The sequence below is a fragment of the Enhydra lutris genome, unplaced genomic scaffold (genome assembly GCF_002288905.1).
Source record: "Enhydra lutris kenyoni isolate GAN:26980312 unplaced genomic scaffold, ASM228890v2 scaffoldscaffold35, whole genome shotgun sequence".
Taxonomy (NCBI): domain Eukaryota; kingdom Metazoa; phylum Chordata; class Mammalia; order Carnivora; family Mustelidae; genus Enhydra; species Enhydra lutris.
Window position 1 is genome coordinate 20,990,869 of NW_019154119.1, and position 21,133 is coordinate 21,012,001.

The 21,133-nt window shown below is 46.5% G+C and overlaps 1 protein-coding gene across 1 annotated transcript; it reads right to left on the bottom strand.

Annotated features, from left to right (window-relative positions):
• Positions 1-192: 192 nt before the first annotated feature.
• LOC111154112 (allantoicase) lies at positions 193-20,869 on the bottom strand. The gene is made up of 11 exons (XM_022513504.1): positions 20,780-20,869; positions 18,629-18,679; positions 16,843-16,930; positions 15,624-15,749; positions 14,378-14,457; positions 13,195-13,327; positions 10,479-10,634; positions 10,028-10,101; positions 8,585-8,693; positions 1,066-1,190; positions 193-399 (listed from the first exon to the last, which is right to left on the bottom strand). The coding sequence occupies exons 1-11, from the start codon at positions 20,867-20,869 to the stop codon at positions 193-195; spliced, it is 1,239 nt and encodes a 412-aa protein (XP_022369212.1).
• Between the last annotated feature and the right edge of the window lie 264 nt (positions 20,870-21,133).

Sequence of the window (21,133 nt, forward strand, 5' to 3'; positions counted from 1 at the left end):
TCACCTACCTCATGCTTCACAGCAACTGTTAAGTACAGATACCAGCGTGTGAGAGTGACCACTTTATTAAATAACCAGGAATCCCATTGATCTTGGTAAGATTCATTGCTAGAGCCTCTTAAGTTTGGGGTGTTAAGAACACTTCAGGAGATGTGTAGGACCGTGTTGACCAGCGCTCAGCCGTGCGGGGAGTCAGAGGTTGGCTCGGAAGCCCGCTTTCACGGAGAACCTCATCATAGGCTTCTCGCGGGGCCGCAGCAGGCAGATGGAGCTGGGGAAGCCCTTGAGTCGCAGGCGGCCCACGCCACCATCCGGGAAGATGGTGAGCCTTGCGTGTGTGATGACGTCCTGGAGCTCCAGGGTCAGGCTGTCGAACAAATGACTGTTGTTGGCGGAGAGCTGAAAGAGAAGCAGGGAAGTGCCCTTGTGATAACACAGGGCGAGGCCCACGGAGCCAGCCATCCTGTGGGCTCAGCACCCATGAACCGTGACAGGTACTCACTGATAGTGAGTTGGCTGACCACAGAGAAAAGCTAGTTGGGATCGCAAGCCTGGGGAACACTGACATGAACACTCAGGTCCATGCTGTCTGTGGTTCTTAATAGTCATTGAAGTAGACACACTGATAAGGAAAGCAAGTGACCTCCCAGAGGTCGTCACCCATAACTCTGTGGGAGCAACCTTCACACCCCACTCTGACCCACAAATGACTATCTTCCTACCGGATGGAAGCGGACACTTCCGGAATGTCTCAGCATCCGTTCCACAGAGGACACACGATTAGAGGTTTGAATATGCTACTCATCCCTTCTAAAAAGTTAATATGCTGCAGAAATGTCTTCCATATACATATATATGGAAATACATATATATTCCTTGCACATGATGATTTAAAACAAAACTTGTTAGAAATGCAAAAGTATGAAGAAATAGAGCCTGTGTTTTCATGACATAAATGAAGATACGGTTTTTAGAAGCTTGTCCGTGTTACTGTTGATCACAGTGCATCTGAGGGACGCGGCCAGGCTGGAGGCCAGCCTGCCCAGCCCCCCATGGGCACCACACCTTGGTGACTGGCAGCAGCGGTTTCCACTTATGGCCCGGAAGCTTCCACTTCTGCTTGATCATATCTTCTTCCTCCTGAGTTGTCAGGATACAACCATCCAGCTTACAGCTGTCGGGGGAATTGCCTGTCGGAGCAAATGCAGGGTGACTCTCCATTCTGTGTAGCACTTTGGCTTACAGGGTCTTGGACTTTTTAATCAAATCAAAGACCCAGCAGAGAACAAATTGTTCTCTCTGAACAGAAGCAAAGGTGTGATGTATGTGGGAGAAGGAATGCACCGAGTAGTGATGGTGTTGGATTGCCTGATGAAATTTAGGTATGTGTTTTTCAGAGGAATCAAAATCAACCTGACATCATGAAGCCAACAGGAGTTGGCTGGCATGTTGGAGTTTGGACGTACGGCATGTTGGAGTTTGGATGTACAGCATTTTACTTGGAAAGGTAAAGGTATCTGATAAGCCTTTATCAGGAAGAACAGATCATTCTCTCTGAACAGAAGCAATTGCAGTTAAGTACGTGCACAGGGATGTGTGGCTCATCTGAAGCTCTTATGAAGCTGAAGATACTTTCCTTATGGCATCATATTTCTTCACATGAGGTACAGAGAAAGATGGAGCTAAGTTAACCAGTCAGTGAGCAGCACCAACCCAAGTGCTGTATTCCAGGGGTGCTAACTGTTCCCCGGGTGAGACACGAGGTCCCAAGTCTCTCTTCTCTCTACAGTTCATCAGGGCTGTGCCCGGTGGAGTTGGAGGGCCATGCTCTTTGTGGGGAGAACCTTTTTGGGAGTCCCCTAAGACTTTAAGATTAGCAGAGGAGGGCTTGCTGATCAAGAACCTGACAGAAGGAGCATCTGGGTGGCTCAGTTGGTTAAGCATCTGCCTTCAGGTCAGGTCTTGATCCCACAGTCCTGGCATTGAGCCCCATGTCAGGCTCCCTGCTCAGCAAGGAGCCTACTTCTCCCTCTCCCTCTCCCTGCCTCATCCTCTACTTGTGCGTTCTCTCACTCTCAAATAAAAAAATAAAATCTTTTAAAAAAAAATCTGACAGGAAAAAGAAAAATGCATTGTTCTCATGCCCCCTGCAGCTCATCTCTTACAACTGTGATCTCCGAGGTGGGTGAGCACACCCCTGGGTGCACACAGAAACCCAACAATGCAGGAGGAGAACATTAAACCCATTATTTCTGATTGCATTCCTTTAATATGTATACACATGCACATGTACTTATTAGGCTTTGTGTATTTGAGATGACAGCTGGATCCTGACATGCCCCACACCCCAGGGCTGCCGTCAAATTGTGATGCACAGAACCTGGACAGCAAACAGCAGCAATTCCTGATGGAATAGTCCAGGCACCCTGGTTACATGGACTTACTGTTACCTGGTTTTAACTAAACTATCATTCACAGAATTAATAAGTGATTTTAAACTATTCATGCAGACACCCATGAATTAAAGATACCACCAGAAATGCAAGCACCTACAAACCAGGAGAAAAGAGTAGAGTTGACATCACCACTGACCCAGGATGAGCTCTTCATCAGCTGTGGTATTTACCCCAAATATACAGATGTAGTGAAAAGAAGGGGCACCCGCACCCCAGTGTTCATAGCAGCAATGTCCACAATAACCAAACTGTGAAAGGAGCCGAGATGTCCTTCAGCAAATGAATGGATAAAGAAGATGTAGTCCATATATAAAATGGAATATTACTCAACGTTCAGAAAGGATGAATACCTAATTTTGTATCAACATGGATAGAACTGGAGGGGATTATGCTGAGTGAAAGAAGTCAAGCAGAGAGAGTCAATTATGTGTGGATACACTCATGTGTATATGTCAATTACACTCATGTGTGGAACATAAGGAATAGCATGGAGAACCACAGGCGAAGGGAGAGAAAACTGAAGGGGGGGTGGGGAATCAGAGAGAGAGACAAACCATGAGAGACTCTGGACACTGGGAAACAAACTAAAGTTTATAGAAGGGAGGGACGTGGGAGGATGGGATAGCTGGGTGATGGTTATTAAGGAGGGCACATGTGGTGATGAGCACTGGGTGTTATATGCAACTAATGAATCATGGAACACTACATCAAAAATTAATGATGTACCATATGTTGGTTAACTGAATATAATAAAAAGAATTAAACTAAAGAAAGAAAGTAAGAAGAAAGAAAAGAAAAGAAAAGTGAAAACAGTGACCCAACAATCAGATCTAAAATAGTCTTCCAAAAATAGGTCACAATGATAAATACTTCTTTAAATAATTCACTTAAATCCACTACCACTGAAGACGAGCTCCACTTTAAATATATATTGTGTCTTTCATGGGGTATCACAATGGATTAAAAAAAAAGCCATTGATATACTGTCTGCAAGAAACTCATTTTAGACCCAAAGACACCTCCAGACTTAAAGTGAGGGGGTGGAAAACAATCTACCATGCTAATGGACATCAAAAGAAAGCTGGGCTGGCAATCCTTATGTCAGACAAATTAGATTTTAAGCCAAAGGCTATGAGAAGAGATAAGGACTCCATACCATACTTAAAGGGTCTGTCCAACAAGACCACCTAACAATTTTAAATATCCATGCCCCTAACATGGGAGCAGACAATTATATAAACCAACTAATAACAAAATCAAAGAAACACATCAACAGTAATACAATAACAGTAGGGGACTTTAACACCCCCCTCACTGAAATGGACAGATCATCTAAGCAAAAGGTCAACAAGGAAATAAAGGCCTTAAATGACACACTGGACCAGATGGACATCACAGATATCTTCAGAACATTCCATCCCAAAACAACAGAATACACATTCTTCTCTAGTGCACATGGAACATTCTCCAGAATGGATTACATCCTGGGTCATAAATCAGGTCTCAACTGGTACCAAAAGACTGGGATCTATCCCTGCATATTTTCAGACCACAATGCTCTGAAGCTAGAATTCAATCACAGGAGGAAAGTTGGAAAGAACTCAAATTACCTGAAGGCCAAAGAACATCCTACTAAAGAATGAATGGGTCAACCAGGAAATTTAAAAGAAGAATTTTTAAAAATCACGGAAACAAATAAAAATGAAAACACAACTGCTCGAAATCTTTGAGACAGAGCAAAGCTGGTCCTGAGAGGAAAATATATACAAATATAAGTCTTTCTCAAGAAACAAGAAAGGTCTCAAATACAAACCAACCCTACACCTAAAGGAGCTGGAGAAAGAACAGCAAAGAAAGCCTAAACCCAGCAGGAGATGAGAAATAATAAACATCAGAGCAGAAATCAATGAAATACAAACCAAAAGGACAGTACAACAGATCAACAAAACTAGGAGCTGGTTCTTTTGAAAGAATTAATAAGATTGATAAATCCCTGGCCAGACTTCTCAAAAAGAAGAGAGAATGGACCCAAATTAATAAAATCATGAATGAAAGGGGAGAGATCACAACCAACACCAAAGAAATACAAGCCATTATAAGAACACATTATGAGCGACTATACATCAGCCAATTTGACAATCTGGAGGAAATGGATGCATTCCTAGAGATGTATAAACTACCAAAACTGAACCAGGAAGAAATAGAAAACCTGAACAGACCCATCACCAGTAAGGAGATTGAAGCAGTTATCAAAAGTCTCCCAAAAAACAAGAGCCCAGGGCCAGACAACTTCCCAGGGGAATTCTAGCAAACATTTAAAGAAGAATTAATACCTATTCTCCTGAAACTGTTCGAAAAAATAGAAATGGAAGGAAAACTTCCAAACTCATTTTATATGGCCAGCATTACCTTGATCCCAAAACCAGACAAAGGCCCCATCAAAAAGGAGAATTACAGACCAATATCCCTGATGAACATGGATGCAAAAATTCTCACAAAAATTCTAGCCAATAGGATCCAACAGTACATTAAAAGGGTTATTCACCAGGACTAAGTGGGATTTACTCCAGGGCTGCAAGTTTGGTTCAATATCCACAAATCAATCAATGTGATACATTACTAAAACAAAGAACAAGAATCATAGGATACTCTCAACAGATGTTGAAAAAGCATTTGACAAAATATGGTATCCTTTCTTGACCAAAATTCTTCACAGTGTATGGATAGAGAGTAAATACCTCAATATCATCAAAACCATCTATGAAAAGCCCACAGCAAATATCATTCTCAATGGGGAAAAACTGAGAGCTTTTCCCCTAAGGTCAGGAACACAGCATGACTGTCCACTATCACCACTGCTATTCAACATAGTACTAGAAGTCCTAGCCTGTTTCTTTTTGTTAAAAGAAATAAAAGGCATCTGAATCAGCAAAAAAGTCATCAAACTCTCACCCTTTGCAGATATGATACTTTATGTGGAAAACCCAAAAGACTCCACTCCAAAACTGCTAGAACTTGTACAGGAGTTCAGTAAAGTGTCAGGATACAGAATCAATGCACAGAAATCAATTGTATTTCTCTACACCAACAGCAAGACAGAAGAAAGAGAAAATAAGCAATCCATCCCATTTAGAGTTGCACCCAAAACCATAAGATACCTAGGAATAAACCTAACCAAAGAGGAAAAGAATCTTTACTCAGAAAACTATAAAGTACTCATGAAAGAAATCAAGACACAAAGAAATGGAAAAGCATTCCATCCTTATGAATTGGAAGAAGAAACATTGTTAAAATGTCATGCTACCTAAAGCAATCTACACATTTTATGCAATCCCTATCAAAATACCATCAACTTTTTTCAAAGAAATGGAACAAATATCCTAAAATTTATATGGAACAAGAAAAGACCCCAAAGGCCAGAAGAATGTTTTTTCTCTTTTTATTTTTATTTTTTAAATTTCTTTTCAGAGTTCCAAAATTCATTGTTTATGAATCACACCCAGTGCTCCATGCAATACGTGCCCTCCATAATACCCACCAGCAGGCTCACCCAGCCTCCCACCCTCTCTCCTCCAAAACCCTCTGTTTGTTTCTCAGGGTCCACAGTCTCTCATAGTTCATTTCCTCCTCCAATTTCCCCAACTCATTTCTCCTCTCCATCTCCCATGTCCAGAAGAATGTTTAAAAAGAAAACCAAATTTGGTGGGTGGCATCACAATTCCAGACTTCAGCTCTGTTACAAAGCTGTCATCATCAAGACAGTATGGTACTGGCATAAAAACAGACACATAGATCAAAGGAACAGAATAGAGAGTCCAGAAATGGACCCTCAACTCTAGGGTCAACTAACCCTTGACAAAGCAGGAAAAAATGTCCAATGGAAAAAAGAAAGTCTCTTCAATGAATGGTGTTGGGAAAATTGGACAGCCACAGACAGAAGAATGAAACTGGACCATTTCCTTACACCACACATAAAAATAGACTCAAAATGGATGAAGAGCCTCAATGTGAGACAGTAATCTATCAAAATCATTGAGAAGAACACAAGCAGCAACCTCTTTGATCTCACCCACAGCAACTTCTTCCTAGAAACATCGCCAAAGGCAAAGGAAGCAAGGTCAATAATGACTACTGGAACTTCATCAAGATTAGAAGCTTTTGCACAGCAAAGGAAACAGTCAACAAAACTAAAAGACAACTGACAGAATGGGAGAAGATATTTGCAAATGACATATCAGATAAAGGGCTAGTATCCAAAATCTATAAAGAACTTATCAGACTTAGCATCCAAAGAACAAATAACCCAATCAAGAAATGGGCAGAAGACATGAACAGACATTTCTGCAAAGGGACCTCCAAATGGCCAAAAGACACATGAAAAAGTGCTCTGCATCACTCGGCATCAGGGAAATACAAATCAAAACCACAATGAGATCCCATCTCACATCAGTCAGAATGGCTAAAATTAACAAGTCGGGAAACAACAGATGTTGGTGAGGATGTGGAGAAAGTGGAACCCTCCTACACTGTTGGTGGGAATGCAAGCTGGTGAGCCACTCTGGAAAAGAATATGGAGGTTCCACAAAAAGTTGAAAATAGAGCTACCCTATAAGTCAGCAATTGCACTTCTGGGTATTTACCCTAAAGATACACATGTTTGATACAAAGGGGCATGTGCACCAAAATGTCTACAGCAGCAGTGCCCATAATAGCCAAACTATGGAAAGAGCCTTGATGCCCATCAACAGATGAATGGATAAAGAAGATGTGGTATATATATACAATGGAATACTATGCAGCCATCAAAAAATGAAATCTTGCCATTTGCAACAACATGGATGGAACCTGAGAGTATTATGCTAAATGAAATATGTCAATCAGAGAAAGACAGCTATCATATGGTCTCACTGATATGGGGAATTTGAGAAACAAGAGAGAAGATCATGGGGGTAGTGAGGGGAAAATGAAACAAGGTGAAACCAGAGAGGGAGACAAACCATAATAGACTCTTAATCCCAGGAAACAAACTGAGGGTTGCTGGCAGTGGGAGGGAATGGGGTGGCTGGGTTTTGGACATTGGGGAGGGTGTGTGCTATGGTGAGTGCTGTGAACTGTGTAAGCCTGAAGATTCACAGACCTGTACCCCTAAAACAAATAACACCTTATATGTTAATAAAAAAGAAAAAAATATTTATGTGTGTGTGTGTGTATGTATGTGTGTCTTGGTGTGGTAACTGAGTGAAGTCACAATGATTCCCAAGACGTTTAAACTTTAAGGCATCCAAAATACGAGGATAAACTGCCACCATTTACTGACAACTAAACAATCACAACACCCCCAATCCAATATGTATGAAAATTTCACCCAACAGTTATAAAAGTTTAATATCCGCTCTTGAACTTTGCCGATATAATGACACATATACTTTCTTTTTTTTTTTTTTTTTTTTTTTTTAAAGATTTTGTTTATTTATTTGACAGAGAGATCACAAGTAGGGAGAGAGGCAGGCAGAGAGAGAGGAGGAATCAGGCTCCCTGCCGAGCAGAGAGCCCGATGCGGGGCTCGATCCCAGGACTCTGAGATCATGACCTGAGCCGAAGGCAGCGGCTTAACCCACTGAGCCACCCAGGCGCCCCAAATGACACATATACTTTCATAAGAAAGTAGGTTTTGAATATCAGGGGTGCTTGGGCAATTTTTCTTTTTTAATGGAAGAGCACAGTTTTGAAAATGTGTAGCCCCTTGTCTTAAAAGTACAGTCTGGAGCGGAAATGGTCACCCCAACCAATATGCTTTGTCCCCTACCCCAAAATAAGAAGATGCCATCCAGTTCTTGTCATGTCCTAACCAAGGCTATTTCACAGTCTTTCCAAGTGAGATCCAGGCCCCGTAATAAAGTGTCTTCACAGAATCTCGTCCAACTTTGGGGGTCATCCAGTTCAACTCTGACATTTTATAAAGACAAAAAGTAGGGGACCAAGAGTCAGAGGACGTTGCTCAAAACCACACATCAACTGAGGGTAAAAGCTGAGTCCAAGTCGCTGTCCTGAGCTCCACTCCCACAGGACTACATTATCTCTACAACCAGCATCGGGTCATATGCCTTCCCTGACGGCATCACACTTACCTTTAAAATGTGTTGTATCAATTTCTATTTGCGTTATTACTCCAGGGTGTGCCAATCGGAAAACTGACCATTCACAGCCTGGAACAAGGAGAATGCCGTTCTCGTCATTCTGGAATCCAAAAGGAAGAAGAGAGAGAGATAAGCCAGCTTGGTGCCATTTGAGAAACTAATTCTGGAAACCAGCAAGTGAAAAATGTTGACATGTACTTAGGATATTTCTCTTACCTCTTACTATAAAAGAGTGTTTCCTAGGCCCTCATATGTAAATTACTTTCTGTGTTAATTGCCCCTTTGCCTAGTATTCCTTAAATGCCTCATGTGGACTCGAGTATAATGGGCAATTGGTAAGTTTTTATAAATTTCTTACATGATTTTCTATGTCAATTTTAAACTCATGTAGAAGGGTCTGTCTAACCATGCCCCCGGGTCCCCTGATAAATTTGTTTCGACCTTTCAGTGAAATTATGTTGTTGGTCAGATCCATACCAATATATGATCTGCCTCCAAACCTTAGTTTCTGACAACAGCATTATGTTCACTTTCATTGGAAGCCTTAATTGACATGAAAACTGACCCAAGAAAGGGGATTTACAAGTAAGTTTTCAATGGGATTAACACAGAGAAAGGTGTTTTATTTGCTTTTGTTTTGACTTTCACATCTCACATTAGTCACTGGCCAAAATGTTTAAAAGCTGAGCCATCTCTAGGGTCCCAAATCCATCCCATGGCCACACGTCCCTGTCCCTGATCTCATTCAGGGACACACAGATACCAAAAATGATTAAACTACTGTTTTCTTCTCCAGGTCAACCGAAGAATTTATCAATGGGTTTTCTATCATTAAATTGTAGACCCTCACTTCTTTATTAAACAAATGGCATTGGGGGATGCCTGGGCGGCTCAGTCTGTCAAGCATCCAAATGTTGATTTTAGCTTAGGTGGTGATCTCAGGGTTGTGAGATTGAGCCCCAAGTAGGGCTCCATGCTCAGTGGGGAGACCGCTTAAGGATTCTCTCTCCCCCTCTCCTTCTGCCCTCCCCACATGCTCACTCTAGCTCTCTCTTTCTCACTCTAAAATAAACAGTGGCACCTGGGTGGCTCAGTGGGTTAAGCATCTGCCTTTGGCTTAGGTCATGAACTCAGGGTCCTGGGATTAAGCCCCTCATCGGGGGAGACGAAGTCTGCTTCTCCCTCTCCCTCAGCCCCTGCTCATGCTCGCTCTCTCTCTAATAAATAAATAAAATCTTTTTTAAAATTTTAAAAATAAAAAAATTGGACAGTGATGCAACAGGACAGGATGTGATCCTTGACAGCGGGGAATCTGGAAAACACAGAAAACTACTTCTGGAACATTGCCTGAGGGGTTTCTGAAATAAGCATTTCCTTGAGGTAAGTTAAAACAAGATCTAGAAAACTTCACTGTAGCTGTTTTGGACTTCTTACTTCTAACACTGGAGGCCTGTCCAGCCTTCTCGCCGTCTCCCAGCCATCTGCCATGGACCTGGGCTTGCCAACTCCTGCCAAAAATGACACGGTTTAATGGGAATATCACAAGATTTTATCTTAAATGTGAGAATGAATGCATTGGCATCATTAAATCACAGACCCCATGGTCCTGAGCATCACTACACAAACCATTTTCATTCAGCTTAATGTTTTGGTAAATTTGCATACAGCCAGAGGGTTGTAAGTTTTACTTTTCCCTTTAAGCCAAAATTAAGAAGGAAAATTGCTATTGATTTACTTCATATCATAAAGGCATCAAATCCTGTGGCTAGATGGTTAATCTCACCCACTCCCGCACTTCCTCTTAAATCATTCATACTATGTGGGGTGCTTAATGCTGGGGCCCAGACGTCCCAAATAAAGGCCAGCTGCCAGAGCATCATCTTACCTATCATATTGTTTGGATGCCCAAAGTGTGCATTGCTGAATCCTACACAGGCACCCCCGTGAGCAATGGCCACCAGGTCAAATGGTTCTTTGGGATCAGTTGCAGCCCAGTCTTTCTGTCCAGTACCATACACTCTAAGACGTGCAATTCCACCATCTGAAAAGGCAAGAGGCCATAGTTACTTCTTACTTGAAAAGGTGGCTGCTTCTAGGTTGTAAACAACATAGCCCTCCACAACCTGTCTGCTCTGTTTCTCAAATACACCAACCCTACTGCCCCAGGGCCTTTGCACCTACCATTCCTTTGTACTGGAACAAATTTCCCAGCTCTCCAAAAGACTGCTTTTCTTGGGTCTCACCTTTAGTGCCATGGTCTCAGAAAGACTTTTCCCCTCACTCTCTAGCTACCTCTTTCCAGCTCTGCCTGGCTCTGCCTGATTCCCCAGGTTTGCTGTATCCACCCCTCCCATATTTACTTCAGAGTTCAAGTCACAGTCTGAAATCAACTTGTCATTCTACTTGTTCAAGCTCCTGCTGATATCAGTCTCTCAGAACCAGAGTATAAAAATCTTTAAAAGCCAGAATAATGATCTATCTTGATCTTTTCTCTATCATCTCTATCTAGAACTGGTCCTGGCACATAGTAGGTACTCACACTTTTTTAAATTGGATTAATAATTCCAAGAAGGTCAAAAAACAATCAATTGGGAAATTCACCATAGATATAATGTTTGATGCCACAAATTAGCATTGCTAAATCCTACACAGACTAATATGAGCGTTATGTTTTTATTTTTATAACAACACATTGCTTAGCAATACGACTGAGAATAGAAAAGATAATAGTCACAAAACTCGATCACTTCTGAGAGCCACAGCAGCCAAGATTAGGCCTGCAGAGCACAGAATACTTGCCGACATCAACTCACATTATCTGATTCTAATAAAGTGAATGTTTTTATTTGTTAGACCAGTACTTCCTGGATGATGGGAGCAAGCTTTGTATATAGAGCTTTTTCCCATTAATCAGAGTATTCTACAGAAACAAAGCCCTATAAATTTTTACATGAAAAATTTGATGAAACTGAGGGATCTGAAAAAATTTCAGTAGAAGAGTCTTGACATTTATAATAAATAAAACCAAACTATGTTAGCATAACACCCTAAAAATATACTAGAGGGAGTAGTTTAGCAGAAGCTAGCCTATGTCACCTCTGCTCTGGTTCACTGGACATGGTGATCAACTTTGATGGTTTAGAAGATGCTTGTCTGTTGAGTGTAAAGCTGACTTGATATTTTTAAAAATAAGGTTCTTCTTTACAGAGTTAATATCTAGCCTCACCATTAATCAAAACTATGAAGGACATTAGACGCGTCCCTCCATGCTCTGAGGGTGATTCATTTAAAGCAAATTGTTGTCACCCTACGTGTCCCGTCAGGTTGTCCTACTGCTTCCTTCCCCTTGACACTTGGACCCCAGGAGAAAATATTTGCAAATCATATATCTGGCAAAGGATATGTACCAGGATACATAAAGAACTCTTACAATTCAATAATAAAAAACAACTTAAGAATGGACAAAAGACACTTTTCAAAAAAAAATATGTTTATAAATACAGGTGTACACATGCACATGCATATATAAACATTCCAAATGGCCAAAGTAAGGAACTGAAAACATGTTCACCATCATTGGTCATTAGAGAAATGCAAGTTAAAACCACAATGAGATACCACTTCTCATCCTCTAGGATGTCTACAACCGAAAAGTCAGATAATGGCGAGTGTTAGCAAGGATGTGGAGAAATTGTAATCCTTCATGCTGCTGGTGAGAATATAATATAATGCAGTCGCTTTAGAAAACAGTCTGATAGTTCCTCCCACCAATTTAAAACACAGTTACTCTATGACCCAAAATTCCAATCCTACATATATGCCCAAATGAAAAACCTGTACAGGAATATTTATAGCAGCATTACCCATAAGTAATGGGTTTCCAACAGGTGGAAACCCCAAATGCCCATCAACTGATGAATGGAGAAACAATGTGGTTTCTCTGTGCCGTGGAATATTATTCTGCCATGAAAATGACAAAATGCTCCTAAGAATGCTACAACATGGATGAGCCCGGAAAACATGCTGGTGAAAGACGCAAGTCACAAAGACCATTTACATGAAATGTCCAGATGGTCAAGCCTGTCTAGACAAAGTATTTCATGGCTGCTGAGAGCTGAGGGAGATAAGGGTTGATAGTAAGGGTATGGGACTTCCTTCTGAGGCGATAAAACCTTCTAAAACTGACTGTAGTGATGGTTGTACTTGGCTGTACATTTCCATGGACTTCATGCCATATACTGACATATATTATAAACCACTGAACTGTGCACGTCAAGTAAGTGAATTACATTACAATAGAGCTGTTAAATAAAAGAAAAGGACGGTCATCTGCACACACTACTTGATCTGCTAGTGTGCCCAGCGAAATAGAAATCATTAGGAGATATTTAACCTAATACAGCTCAGTTCCGTCACTTCCTAACATGATGCCTTTTCAGTAACTACCAATAGACGGTTGGGTTGGAACGAGAGTTTCCTGGAGCACAGAAAGGACAAATCATAACCCTGAAATATTAGAGTGATGAGTGACTTCAATCTGAAACATGCCCACGTTAAGTAAAGAAGAACCAGAACAGCAGATGGGTCTGCGTCATATTTACCCGGGAAAATGTTGAGCCTTACGTGACTCCATCTCTGCTGGGAATTGACGGAAAAGTAATTGTGGCTGGAATCAGGCTTTCCTGGCTTGAGCTCTGTCATGGGGACCAGGTAATTCCAGTCGTCGGACTTCAGCTAGCAATAAATACGAAGATGTTAGCAGTGGCTCCTGGGAACGCATCGTAGTGCTCACGTGAGGACTACAGGTAGAAATACTTTGGAATAAAAATTGATGATGGATGCCTCATAAAACACTTTAATAAAAATACTAATAAAGATTAAGCCCCAGGTTTAATAAGCAGATTAAAGGCCTGGGTGCTTTTCATCCGATTAAAATAGCCACTGGGTGAGGGCAGCAGGAGCACAAGCAGGGAGCTTGGGGCCGAAGGACAAGGTCTGAGACTCCCTCAGGGGTTCTTAGAAGGAACCGGAATAGTGACATGAACATTGAGTAAAAACCGGGCTGTCCTGTTGACCAGTTGACCTGAACGTTGTGGCAGTTTCCTCTCCATCCCTACTCCTCAAACAGTTGCTGTTATTTACTTTCCAGTCTGTTGTGATCAGCACTTTTGTAAAACACAGTATAAATTACTAGACAAACTAAAAAACGAGAATGTACCAGAACACAAGCCCAAGTTTTTGGTCTATCAGATTCATCAGGCATAAAGTCTACGTAAGAAGTACGTAAGCTGGGCACCCGGCGGGCTCAGTCGGATGAGCCTCTGCCTTCAGCTCGGGTCACAATCCTGGGGTCCTGGGATCGAGCCCTGCATCAGGCTCCCTGCCCAAGGGGAAGCCTGCTTCTCCTTCTCCCATTCCCCCTGCTTGTGTTCCCTCTCTCGCTGTGTCTCTCTGTCAAATAAATAAATAAATTTTTTTTTAAATACGTAAGCTATTACTGTGGTTTTCTGTATTTATCTCATCAGGACAGCCACCAGCAGATGAGCCCGGGGAAGCAGAGAGCCCTGAGACCCACTACTGCAGACCTCGCCCGGGCCACGGCTTTCCCTTGCGCAGGGGTAGCACGAACCCCTCGAGAAGCACCTGCAAAGTCCCGCTGGGCCAGTAAATGAGGGCAGGTGTACCAGGCTGAATGCTGTGGCCAGGCGAGCGGAGCCCATCCCTTGCCGCCCAGCTGCCACGGATGGCTCCCCCCACCCCCCACCCCGCCACATGCTGGCGCACCTTGGCAACAGCCTCAAACTCCTCTGGCGTGGCCGCGGCTCCCGTCCTGGCGCCTCTCTGTGGGATTTCTGGTTGTTTATCTGAAGGTAGATTGACCAGTAGGGTTAGGGTTCGTGCTCGGAATCAAAGAGAATACACTCCCCTAGTGGGCTGTATGTTCATTTTCGTTTTGCCAAATAACCCCGAAGATGACACTTCTCAAGTCAGAGCATCAGATGACCACAGTAACAGACACAAGTTGAAGTTCCTCGCTATTTAAAACACTAAGTAACTTCAAAAACTCCTGCAGGACTCCTGGTAGGACACTTGCTTGTCTAAACAGTAGGTACCATTTCCAAGTCCAATGGCAACAAGCGTATCATGACTAGAGGGTTTAGAGGTTGGATCAGTGGAAGTTCTGGAACATCGCCAGGTCAGTTCCCAAAGCAGGACTCCCCCCATGGCATCTTGGAGTTGACATTGGGGTGATATCTCGGACAATTGCAGGGCTTGGAGAAAGCATCTCACTGTTTGTCCTTAGTCATTTCCTGCCTCCAGAGTAGCATCTCTCCATCATCCCCTAACTTCTCAGGTTTCCCCCCCGTCCTCAGGAGCACGGCCCATCCTTCCACAGAGCCTCGTACGGGGCTGTGGACGCTGGGCTCCCAGCGTCAGTTCGCCAGCAGACATGATTCATCGTCCCTAGATACAGGCGCGCACACACAATGGTACCGTTTCTAAAAGGACCGGCTGTGGATTGCGCCGATTCAAGGACTCCAAACCCAGGCCGGACTTGCATTGCAGAGCCTGTCCGATTCATGCGGTCCCGCACCCCACACAGCGGCAGGGACCCTCTCCGAAAACCCCGCGCCTGCGGCACCTTTACGCACCCTGGGAGAGCAAAAAGGAAGCTGGTGCTCCCCCCGCCACCGTCCACAGCGGGCCCAGACCTGGCTCCGCACTGTCCGGTGTCCCACTCCCTGCCACCCTTCCTTGCAACCTGCTCCCCAGACCTCACGGTGCCAGCGGGGCGCGCCCCTGCGAGGGGCCGGAAGAGGGTGGGAGTAACAAACCCCACCTCCGGTCGAGCTAAAAACCAGAACTCATAGAACCCTACGTTGGGAATCCAAGTTCTACAGCTCAGTGCAGTCAAGGGGCCTTGGACAAGTCGCTGGACCTGTGAGGGTGGGCGGTGCACGGCAGGGGACCGGCCCGGGTGACCCCACCTGCCCCCTGCCCATCTGGGGGCCGCTGGTTCCCAGGGCACCTTCTTCCAAGTTGGCTGCTTGAATCGATATCCGAGGAGCATAGTCGCCCGTGAGGTAGGAAATGTCCACGTCAAAGCCGCGGATAACCCCTGGTATCCCCAGCTTGGTGATGCACCAGTCGTGACCTGCGAGACGTAAACAAGGACGGCCCCGTCAGGTGAAATGTGGGCTCGAGCAGAGCTGAAGACCAGCCACAGCGGCCCCTCCTCCCACCACAGAAAAGTGCACCCAGGGGGAGGCTCCGCTGTGACCAAAAGGTCTCCTGTAACGTGGCCAAGTGTAGCCGCCGTGCCCTACAAGAGCCCGTGTTCCAGGCCCGGCAGGACATACATAGGCCGTGGCTCCAGGGAGACCCGGTTCTGGTTCCAAAGTGAAAACTGGCCTCTCTGAACCCCGTTTCTACAACAGCGAATCAGAGATGAGATCAACCTTCCAGAATGGTCAAGTGTGACTAGACCCCGCCCAGGCGTTCAGGGTGGGCCTGGGCCTCCTGGAAACGGCACGCTCACCTGGGGACTTCCTGTGCCCCCCGTCCCCGGCTTAGACTTAGCTGAAGTCTCAGAAGTCTCCATGGCACCGGTCACCAGGTAATTCCTGGTTACTCACAGTCCCATGCAGACCCGCCTTTAAATGCCCAGACGCACTGGAATCTGGTCACGTCTGGAGCCCCTTAGAAGCACCCAGCATCTCTGTAACACTTGAGACAGACCCAGAAGAATCAGTTATTAGCCTCATGCTGGGTCCATTTGCTTTTACAAGCATTTCCTCAACTTTAAAAGGAGTATTTTGGTTGGGCCTGATAAGCAGAACTGAAGAAAAGTAGGTCCTTGGGTGACAGGAGGTGTGTGCAGTGGCAGAGGGATCTGTGTCCGATCCCAGCTCTTCTCCAGAGTGACAGGACCGGGGCTGAGGGAGTGAGGCTGCTTCCACAGCAGCCTCTTGGGGACAAGAGCAGCTGCCCCAAGGATCGGGGGTGAAGGCCCACCACAGATGCTCCCCGCCCTGCTCCCGCAGCCTCGCCAACACTCATGCACGCCCTCCTTCCCCCTGCCGGGGCATAGGGGACCCCTTCCTCCATCGTCAGAGCTGGTGTTCAGAAGGGACAGCCGAGATACAGAGCGTTCCAAGGGCCCAGGACAAAGCTGAGCTGAGACGTTCACTGGCTTTCTGACCCGTGTTTAAGCTTCGCCACAGTGAAAGAAAGAGACATCTTGTTACCTGGAGTCCTCCTCCTCCTGGTCTCCCATCCATCCAGCCACTTCCCAAACTCAGCGTGCTCGTGTTCTCTGAAGCCTGGGCGGTCCTTCTGAAGCAAAGACGCACCAGGCCACCGTTAACGCCCACAGGAGGGCCGGGCTTCCAGCACGTGCACTCCCACCCCAAAGAGACAGGTTGGATTATCATAGGTAAAAGCGAAGCGACCTAAATGCATGTCAGCACAGGAAAGAGTTCCGGTGGGGTGAGGGACCCGGTGGTGGGCGGTGGGGGGGCCACCAGACCGCGGTCCCTGGGCACGGGCAGAGCACACACACTTCCGCGAGACGTGTCCCGTGATGTCAGGTACTTTATAAGAACATGTCTACAAATTCAAAAGCAAACAGCAGTACCCCTTCCTACAGGCGGAATTTATATTTATATATTTATATTGATATATTTATAACAGAATGAAATGTACTCGGAGACAAGGTCAGACTCCCAGCAGCGCTAATTCTGCACAGGGAGGCGCGGGGCTTCAGCTTCACCCGCGACTTTTTTCTCAGGAAGGAGAAGGTGTTGATGCGCACACGCATGTGTTCTACGACTATGCATACGCAGCACACACACCTGTGTGCAGACACGCACGCGCGTATCGAACACACACACATGCAAGTGTCATGGAGGAGAACAGGCCCCGCTCTTCGTCCCGTCCCCTGCCGAGCCCAGCACCTCACAGACAACCACCCTTCACCACGTGGCGTGCGTCTTGTCGACTGCTCTGTGTCCTTACGACACGCAGGAACTCCCGTCGTGGGTGTCTAGAGCTCCAGCCCCTTCTCCTCAGGCCACAGGTCACCCACATCAGGACGCTCGTATCATGGGCTCTTTAACCAGGTTCCCATCGATGGCCATTCCGGTCGGTCCCCCCCGCCCCGGACAACCCTGGAATGACTGTTTTCCACATATCTCTGCCTATTTATGCAAGTAATATCAATCTGTGGGACAGCTGGGTCAAGGCGTGCATGCATTTACGTTTCCTCTAGACAGACATGGTAAAACGAGAAGAGCTTGGCATGCGTTAGCTGCATGACCTAGAACAAGTAAATCAACATCTCTGTTCTTCATTTCAGCATCATTTTCTGCGAGGAGTACTTTAATAGAGACAACCTGCCCTTAACGTGCTCTAGACCTGGCTAGCTCCTGCCCAGGAGAGTAACCCTGTCACCAGACCGACCGGAAGGCCAGTGACCACGCAGAGGACAGCAGCCTGGCCACAGGCCAAGACTCCAGCTGCCGTCACACACGGCGTGCATGTGCATGACCTCTGTGCACACCTGTGCTTATCCGCCCACTCGCAAGAATTCACCCCCCACAGCCAGTGTAACAAGGTCCCGGGATTCTAGCCAAGGCTCCATTTCTTCCCCTTATTTGTCAGTGTTTTCTGGGGGTTTTGTCCATCTTTTAGTAAGTATGTCCTACACTTTTGTAAGTAGGCAGGTAACACAACTTCCAGACATCCGAGAGGCGTGCCAGCACAGGTCACAGATTACAAACTCCACGTTCGACAGAGGACAATATACACGGATCTCAGTAATTTCCCCACAGAGCAACGCAGTCCCAAACTGCTGTGTCCCGTGCCGTCCGTTTCCAGTGTGTCTTACCCTGAGCCGGAGCTGGTCTCTCCAGGCTTCTACTGTTCGAACTGCTCATTCCTGGTACACATTACAGGACTCCCATCCCCAATATTCCGGTGGATTCTAACCACTAAGATCGCTCTGTACCCACACTTCATGCCAATTTATGATACCTTTATGAGGTTTTCCGCAGGAGCAAAAAAGTCATCTGTTGCGAATAAAATCTAGACAAAGAAAGAAGATAAAATAACCATAAATTAAAAAGCATTGTATTTCATGCCTGGTGAAACATTATTAGACACAGTAAATAAGACATGTGCAGTTGCCAGGGGGAGAGAAACAACAGGTAATTAACCCAGGACGCTTGGTAAAGGTCCAGGCCTCGTCGCCCGCCTCCTCCGTCCTTCCTCCCAGCCGGTGTTCACACTCTCTCCCAGTCGGGTGCAGAGGCGCTAACTTCTTACGCTTGGTGAGAAAACCCACCAGCTCTCCTTTTCAAGAACGGGGGACGCTGGGCTTTGTGACTGTCTCACTGGCAGAGCAGTGGCCCAGGACACACCACACGGCCCCCCCACCTCCGTGGTTTGCCGGCTCACTGAAGGACGTCCTGATGGAAGGTTGGCCGATCATTTATCAACCCCAGCAGGACATTTTGGAGAGTGAGGGCATAGCTGATAATTGCACCAGGAAAACAGGTATAAAATGGATTTTCTGAATAAAACAGGCTGCGGTCATCCCTACCTCACCCAGGACCAGGGACGGCTGCTCTCGGTTGGCACTGGTTCCCGGGCAGCGGTCGCCAGGGGAGAAGGGACATTTGCCCCTGCCTTGGCGAGGCTGCTCCTCGTGGACCCCACAACGGCCCCTGAATGGTACCATCAGACCAGCCCCCCTTGCCTGCCGACACCGGGCCTTTGCCCACCGGGTGCAGGGACCCGAGCTGGTAGGGGCACTTAGCTTTTGGTTTAATTCGGTGTAATTAGCTTATCATTGGTTTAGGGTGTGTTGTTTAGGAGACATTATCTTGTGTGCTATTGGCTTGCAAATTATTATTAGAAATTACAGTTTCCACAGAGAACCGTGTTAAATAAATGACCGTGTCGGTCTCTGAGCACAGCTCGCCTCTGATGAAACGCCTGGTCTCTGACCCCCGCCCAGAACCTCAAAGGCAGGGGAAGACCTGGATATTTTGCAGTTGCTGGCTGTTTGGGACGCAAAGTGGAGGGGAGTCCCTGCCGTGCCTGGGTGGACCTGCCCCGAGGATGCGTCAGGGCAAAGCACAGGCAGGCAGACGCTAGAGCCCCTCGCCTGTCCAGATCCTCCTTGGCAAAAGCCCTCTGCGGGCACACGGGGCCTTTCCGACCTCCTGAGGTTCCTGCTCCCCAGCACCAGCTGACGACTTCCAGAAACACGAAACCAAGGAGCACACGGTGCTCCCCCTGCCCGGCGTCCTCCTCCACCTGGCATCCCAACAGAAACCGCCCCTCGCCCCTTTGCCCCGCCGGCTCCCTCTCCCACTTGAAGCCTCCTTGGAGCACCACTCACCTGGAGGGGCTTCCCCATCCCTTCCCGCTCCCTCGGGCTGGCCCCCGGCCAGCGGAGATGCGTGCCCCCAGCCCCTGCCCTTGCCTTGACTCCCAGGTCTGTCTCCTTTTTTTTTTTAATTTCTTTTCAGTGTTCCAGAGTTCATTGTTTATGCACCACACCCAGTGCTCTATGCAATCCGTGCCCTCCACAATACCCACCACCAGGCCCTCCCATCCGCCCCCACTTCCCTCCAAAACCCTCAGTTTGTTTCTCAGAGTCCACAGTCTGTCATGGTTTGTCTCCCGCTCCGACTTCCCCCAACTCCCTTCTCCTCTCCATCTCCCCATGTCCTTCGTGTTATTCCTTGTGCTCCACGAGTAAGCAAAACCATACGGTAAGGGACTGTCTCTGCTTGATGTAGTTCGCTTGAGGGCGCGCCCCTCCCGTGTGCACCGCCCACGGCCCGCGCCTCGCTGGAACTCGGTGCCCTGGCCCCGTGCGTGGAGCTAACAAGGGTTGCAGGTCACGCCTGCGCTCACGGGCGGGAACCACCAATCAACGCTGGGAAAACATGCAGGACAGAGAACCCATCGCACGGACACGAAATGTCTTTTTGTTCTAAGCTTCAAACCATGCTGCCTTTGCAAGAATTGTCACCAGTTTTTAAAAGATCATCTGGCGCTTTTGAGCCTGACTCTTGCCGTTCTAAGCAGGTTCTCTGCAGAGGGGGAGTTGGTCCTCAGCATATGGGTACACGGACCACTCGTTCGTCCGTGGGACACCCCCAGCCCACTCACCTTTCCTCCTACAGACTCAGACGCCATGTCCGCCAGCTGGGTGAAGTCCGGAGCCCCGGCCAGTTTCCCCTCCCTGGGAGAGTCAGCCATGCTTCCTGGCAACAAGAAGGGAGGCTCAGTCAGCCGGGGTGAGAGGGCGGCCGGACGGTGTGAGTGAGTGAGGCCCTCCCCTGGGTTCCCAGCCCAGCACCGGGACCGTCAACCGGAGGGGCAGGTGCCTGCCCACCAAGGGTCCCTACAAGTGACTTTGCACAAACACAGAGACCCAGGAGGGAATTAGAGCCCGCTTTCCCTCTGAAGCACATAAGAACAACACACCAATACATACATAAACCCTACTGCCTCAAATTGCAA

Excerpts from the sequence above, each read along its gene's own strand:
- LOC111154112 (XM_022513504.1), bottom strand. The coding sequence starts at position 20,869 with ATGGCTGACTCTCCCAGGGAGGGGAAACTGGCCGGGGCTCCGGACTTC. Across the intron at positions 16,931-18,628 it reads CTGCGGAAAACCTCATAAAG|AAGGACCGCCCAGGCTTCAG; the intron begins GTATCATAAATT and ends TCTTTGCTTCAG. Across the intron at positions 400-1,065 it reads CGCTGCTGCCAGTCACCAAG|CTCTCCGCCAACAACAGTCA; the intron begins GTGTGGTGCCCA and ends CTTCTCTTTCAG.